Raw genomic sequence first — 6,718 nt, 5'->3', positions numbered from 1 at the left:
ACCCCTCTGCTTCTCTAAACTCAATCCTGCACTCTAAACTCATCTCAGCGTCACCGTTCACAAAGAACATCAACACTATCAAGCTGAGGATAAACTGAAACTGCTCTTGACCTTCTGCATTAACTTCTGCCTGTTCTCTACTCTATAGCTGCAAAGAGCCCTGGGCTAGAGGACAGTATAGCAAATGAGTGGTGTCACCAGTATCATTGTACTTTTCCTTATTATTGTCTCCAATAGCATCCATGCAGAAATTGAGTAAGATATGCAAGTGTAATTAAAATTATGAGGCCCCCCACCCTGGCCAGTGTGGCTCAGTTGGTTGAGTCTTGTCCCATGCACCAAGAGATTGTTGGTTCAATTCCCAGTCAGGGCACATGCCCAGGTTGCAGGCTCGATCCCCGGTAGGGGGCGTGTAGAAGGCAGCCAATCAATGTTTTTATCTTTCTCCCTCTCCCTCTCCCTTTCTCTCTCTCTCTCTCTCTCTCTCTCTCTCTCTCTCTCTCTCTCTCCAAATCAATACAATGTATTTTTTAAAAAATTATGAGGCACCATAAAAATGCAAAGCAGTAACAACGCAGGAATACAGTATAGTAGCAACACAGGCCACCTGGGCAAACTTGGTGGCTGGTGACATGTTTAATATCCACCCAAATGAGGATGGAAAGCAGGAATAACTGTATGAAAGAGATTCCATCCCCCAACTGATATTAGCAAACTCCAGATACACTCCATGTTATTTCTTCTTTTAAAAAAAAAATTTTTTTTTTATTGATTTCAGAAAGGAAGGGAGAGGGAGAGAGAGAAACATCAATGATTGAAGAGAATCACTGATCAGCTGCCTCCTGCACGCCCCCTACTGGGAATTACAGGCAGGACTATTTGTTTTCTTGAAACACTGTTGGTGGGATCTTAGCCTCCAATTCTACCTACCTTCTCACCCCTCTCACCTCTATTAAGAGCCTAGAAATTTCACCCTTACCTCCTTGTATCTATAATGTTGTACAGACATCCTTAAAATCTAAAAGCCACCAACAGCCTGGCTGGCGTTAGTTCAGTGTGGACCTATGAATCAGGAGGTCAAAGTTTGATTCCTGGTCAGGTCACATGCCCGGGCTGTGAGCTTGATCTCCAGTGTGGGGCATGCAGGACAAGAATTCTCTCTCATCATTGATGTTTCTATCTCTCTTTCCCTCTCCCTTCCTCTCTGAAATCAATAAAAAAATATATTTTAATAATAAAAATAAAAGCCACCAACACAGCTCTAATAAATCCAGTCATCCTACACTCTTAGGCATCTGCTTCCAGCATGAATACCACATCATGTTTATTCTACATCTTAAACCAAAGGCAAATAACAATAAGAGAACTTAACTTAGGGCAGAGACAGTGATCACCTCTCTGACTTCATAAAGCAGCTGCTGCCTACGCTTTTATTCCTCGCTATCATTTAGTAGGGAGCTTATTTCCTCTTCAGCACTTATTTCTTGTGGCTGATGGAAAACCCAGGAATCCAGACCACTCTTCCTTAGAAATCCAGACATCCTACCACTCAGTCGATCCTTTTCACTCCTGGGACTAGGTTACAGGATTCATATACTCTCCAACACAGCTTTGGGACCTAAGAAGACACATTCAGCTAGAGAAGATCAAGAAGAGGAATCAACCTAATTGTAAATGATGCACCAGGCAGAGTTATATCATAACTCAAATCCCAAAGGGATGCCAGCAAAGCCTCCGCAGGGAAGTTTGTTCAGCTGATGGGTGAATAAGTTACTACTGTAGATACACTTGAACTTACTTTTGGAATTTGGGTGGCAATCAGTGTACATGATTCCCCAACCAACAATGTATTCAGGGCCATCTAGATGATTACCTTGCATCAGGCAGTGGTTCATTGAGGCAAAAAGGGAGTGGGCACCATAGTGGCTGGGGCCCCTGCCACTGCCCACTGTCACCTCCCTCTCTCCTTTGGCCCAGTACATGAATGAAAATGAATATTCAGGAAAAGCATGAATTGGGCTACAGAACCACAGGGTCAGTGTTGGGCCTATTGTTACAGCACTGTGATCCAAGATACCTTAGCCCTCATTCTTGGATCTGCCCATTTGGACACTGGTTACTGGCTTTTGGAAGGTGGACATCCAATATCCTATCCCAGAGATACTCCAAATATTCTTAGAATAAAAGATTCATTTCATCCCCTCTAAACCATGAATCTACTCCCAGTTCTCCTTCAAGATTTCTTGTGCTAATTGTCATCTCTGAGGTCTCTTTATTCATTATATTTCTTAAGTTCTCAGCCGTATTTAAACTGTTGACCACTTTCTCCTCCTTGAAGTCCTATCCAATATTGTTTGTTTTTTTATAACTGCCTGAGTCTCCTACCTTCCTGACCACTCAGATGCTGTCTCATACTCAACATTCTATTTGTTAAGCCCTGCACGCATCTCTTTCTCAAAGCCAGACCCCATATCTTGTGCCCTTATTTGTATTTCACACATTAAAAACAGTAATTTGCCCAGATTGTGATTTTATTTTTAAAGTTTTGTTGTTTTTTACGTAGGGATAGGATACTGTATTCTTTCTTTTTTTAAAGATATTTTTATTGATTTTAGAGAGGAAGAGAGAGGGAGAGAGAGATAGAAATATCAATGATGAGAGAGAATCATTGATGGGCTGCCTCCTGCACGTCCCCTACTAGGGTTCAAGCCCACAACCCAGGCATATGCCCTTGACTGGAATCAAACCTGTGGCCCTTCAGTCTGCAGGTCGACACTTTATCCACTGAGCCAAGCCGGCTAGGGCCAGACTGTGACTTTAATCAATACTGGTTGCTTGATAATTATACTAAATGCCCTATTCCCTAAACCTGCATCCATCCTTTCGTCCTCTTCTCTTGCTCTCATTTTCTTTCTGAAATCTAAGCCCTCTTACCTCATTGCAGGATACTTCTCAACACTTCCTGTTCTTTCTCTCATTCCTCTATAAAGTCTTGATTCTTCTCTTCACAGCAATTCACAGGATAACATCCTGCTGATGGCACCTGCAAACACATGGATGATGTGGCCACTCAAGTGCCCAGAATAAGGTCAAATGTGGGAAAAGGGCAGCTGCAGCAAGAAAGAGAGAACCACACTTCTTAGCAGAATAAACTTAGAGGCAGAGAACACAACAGCAAAGAAGAAATGTGGGAATAAGGCTGTAGGCAAGAGGAGCTTAATGACTGTAGAACAGTTTGGTCCAAACCCCCAGACGAAGAATAATAACTTCCTCTTCCCACTTACCCTGTGAGCAGTAAATTTAGCCTTAAGTTTTCTAGCAGCAAGGTCAAAGCTAAAGGATACAAAATGTTTTCTTTCCCAGGAAAGAAAGACACAACTTTGTTAACTCCCTGTTAACTACACGGTAGAAGACACAGGGACGGGAGTTGCGTTGTTTTGGGGAGAACTTGAGATAACAAGGTCCCTGAGGGGAATGGGAGTTCGGCTGAGTAGGATCGGAGTTGCAAGGGCTAAGGGAAGCGAGTGAGGCTCAGGAGATTGCAAGGTAAGGATCCGGCATGCTGGTTTCTTTTCAGGTCAGCAGGTTCCATGACAGGCTATGGTCACTTTCAGCTAACTCTTCCCTGAGTGTTCAGGCAAGGCTGGGTGCCAATACAAAATAAGTACTCACCTAAAACCGTATTCAGGTGACTTCCGGCATCTACCTTGTCCCAGAGTATACATTGAAAGGCCTGGGCTCTAGCCCTGCTACTAGTCCAGGGAACAACTTTGAGCATGGTATATAAAGTCCTCAGGGATCTTCTTGTTCAACTCTGCTATCTGACCTCTTGCCTCAGCCCATTCCCAACTTGAAAATATTGTGTAGTTTTGAGCATAACTGTTTCTCAGCCTGGAGTGCCCTTCTGAGACTCAGTGCCTAGATAATCCATGATCTTCTTCTCAAACTCAACTCAGGTATCTTTGTGGAATTCTTCCCTAGACCACAAAGGCTGAGTTACATGTCTGTTTTGTACATTCTCATAGCTCACTTCTATTATAGCATCTAACATATGAACCTGTAATTATCAGGCACATAATCACATACTCTGATTAATGCAAGTTCTTTCAAGAGGAAGAAGCCAACTCTGGCTGATTAAAGAGTAAGGGGTATTAATAAAAGGATCTTGAGTAGCCCACATACTGCTGGGAGACTGGAGCAGGCCCGCCGAATGCTAAGCTTCCAGGAACTGTACTTTATGCCACCAGCACCACTGATGTCCAACTGAGCAGCAGGAGAAATTCCTGCTGTGGTTTACACTGTACCAAGGATGCCCTTTCTATGCCAGGAGCCTGCTCTTGCAACCACCACCACTAGTGAAAATTAGGTGCTGTCCTAGCCGGTTTTGCTCAGTGGATAGAGCGTTGGCCTGCGGACTGAAGGGTCCCAGGTTTGATTCCTGTCAAGGGCATATGCCCAGGTTTTGGGCTTGATCCCCAGTACGGGGCGTGCAGGAGGCAACCGTTCAATGATTCTCTCTTATCATTGATGTTTCCATCTCTCTTTCCCACTCCCTTCCTCTCTGAAATGAATAAAAATATATTTTAAAAAAAAATAAAACTAGGTGCCTCTGTGACCACCCTCACCAGCAAAATGGATTCTGGTGGACCTCATTTTTCAAGTTACTCACGTCTGAATCGAAGGATCTGATATTATGAAGCCAAGAGAAGAGATGGTTTCAGCAAGAAATGAGTGGTCCATGATGCAGGGGGGAAAAATCAAAAGGTAAGAATTGAAAATTGTTCATGGGATTTACCTCCAAGAGGTTCTTACTTACCTTGGTGAGAATAGTTTACCTTTGGTTGATTAAAGGAAAACTGGATTGAGAAGTGAAAGGGTGTAAGATCCTATTTTTGTATTCTCTTTAGCCTGAGGGTAGAGTCCATTGAGACTCTAGTTTATCCAGGGCTCTCCTGTTAGATTTGCCACTTCGTATAAACCCATGACAGTGTCTTATCTCCTTTGTAAGGCTACAAAACAGATGCTAATGAATTAGACACAAACCCACACAAATGACAAACTTTCATAAAACTAAAAACATACAAATGAGTACCGTAAAACTAGGGACATGTCTGTGAGATTGGGGATTGTGTCAATGTTAATATCCTGGGCAGGATACCGTGCTGCACTATATAGTGTTGTAAGATGTTACCATTGGGAGAAACTGAGTAAAGTGCATGAGAGATTTCTGTATTATTACTTACAACTGCGTAATCTGCAATCACACCAGTAAAAATGTCCCCCGAAGTGAACTTAAAAGAAGGTATGTAAAATATTTCATTTATGTAAAATCTTTCATTAATGTACACAAGGATTGTCTCCTAGGGCTAACAGTAATTAAACATTGGGGTAGCCACTCTTCTCTGGATCATTGTTAGGTCGGAGTCCCTTTGTCACTCTGATCCTCTTCACAATTCCTATGGCTTCCATTCACAAAGCCCCAGAATCCACAGCAGCGCTCAGGTGGGGCAGATGAAGGAGAGGAGGGAGTCCACCTCGTTTTGGACAATGAGCCGCACTGGGTGGATGCTGTCAGGCAGGGCCAGGCTGGAGGTCATTTCCCAGGCATCCACAAAGGCCACACGGAGGTCAGCAAAGGCAGCTCGGAGGAGCCGGTTCACCTGGAGGGTGAACCAGTCACTGCCATACACGGACTTGTAGCCAGTGTTGGCCAGTTTGATGACCACAAGAGTGTGGGGCTCCCGGGCCAGCAGCGCAGCCACAGCTGCCCGGATCCCTGCCAGTCGCTGCGCAAAGACGGATGGAGGGAAGGTGGTGAAGTGTGCGCCCAGCCCCAGCACCACCACAGTGTGGGGGCCCCCCGCCAGGCCTCCCAGCTCCCGGACCACAGAGTGCAGGGAGGCCACTGATGTGCGGAGGGAGCGCAGGGGCCAGCCGTGGGCCCGCCAGTGCAACACTATGTTCCGAGTGGTCTCTACGGCCATCAGAGGTCCTGTCTGATACGTGACGTGTAGATCCACTGGCTTCAGGGCTGTAGGGAGGACAAGAGAGGACGTTTAAGGGTTAATATGGGATTGTGTACCATCCTCTTGTACAAATGAAAATATTAGTCCCCACTTCCCAGGACATAAGCATTCTGTCTCTAAAACCTAATGCACCCCTGCCCCCAAGTTTCAAGGTTGCCCAGGATCTCATTACTGTCCTTCCAAACACCTCTGCAGTGTGCTTTTATTTCTCTACAGTATTTGACTTCCCTCTGCTGGGTGACCTCTTCCAAAAACCTTTGCTAGCCTTCTGTAACACTACATTACCCCATTCCCCCGCCCTTCTGGTCACTCTTTGCTCAACTATTTGCTTCATATTTTCCTTGCACTGTGTACATGAGGCATTCCCTAAAATTCTGTCATTATCATCCACTCTTCCTTACTATCTATAACTTAGGGAATTCATTCATTTCTACCTCTTCAGTTTTTGACTAAGAGCTAATGGCTTGCTGAGCTTCGATTCCACACTTCCAATTTCCCAATCAATATTTTCTCTCTCGAGAAACCAAGATGGCGGCATAGGTAAACACCGGAGTTTGCTGCCTCGCACAACCACTTCAAAAATACAACTAAAAGACAGAACAGACATCACCCAGAACCACAGGAAGGCTGGCTGAGGGGAAATTCTTCAACTAGAAGGAAAGAGAACAGCATACCGAGACTCAGAGGAGGCA

General features: G+C 44.6%; 2 protein-coding genes across 3 annotated transcripts in view; both read right to left on the bottom strand.

The window, feature by feature from the left end:
• The window catches only part of LOC102246289 (NXPE family member 3), a 33,077-nt gene extending 27,575 nt beyond the window's left edge, over positions 1-5,502 (bottom strand). Inside the window, exons 1-2 of one of the 2 annotated variants that reach the window (XM_005861154.2) lie at positions 5,244-5,502; positions 2,935-3,043 (exon numbers count right to left, since the gene is read on the bottom strand). In XM_005861154.2, coding sequence (XP_005861216.1) covers positions 2,935-2,978 — 44 coding nt within the window. In that variant the 5' untranslated portion in view covers positions 2,979-3,043; positions 5,244-5,502. Of the gene's footprint in view, positions 1-2,934; positions 3,044-3,672; positions 4,104-5,243 lie in introns of those variants that run through there. The other variant, XM_014535527.1, reaches the window with a different exon arrangement.
• LOC102247214 (NXPE family member 3) overlaps positions 5,499-6,718 on the bottom strand; it is a 40,468-nt gene continuing 39,248 nt past the window's right edge. The window contains exon 6 of the mRNA XM_014535531.1: positions 5,499-6,031. Coding sequence (XP_014391017.1) covers positions 5,499-6,031 — 533 coding nt within the window. The remainder of the gene's footprint in view (positions 6,032-6,718) is intronic.

This window comes from Myotis brandtii, unplaced genomic scaffold (assembly GCF_000412655.1).
Source record: "Myotis brandtii unplaced genomic scaffold, ASM41265v1 scaffold1441, whole genome shotgun sequence".
In the NCBI taxonomy this organism is placed as follows: Eukaryota; Metazoa; Chordata; class Mammalia; order Chiroptera; family Vespertilionidae; genus Myotis; species Myotis brandtii.
This window is presented reverse-complemented; position numbering and strand designations above follow the sequence as displayed.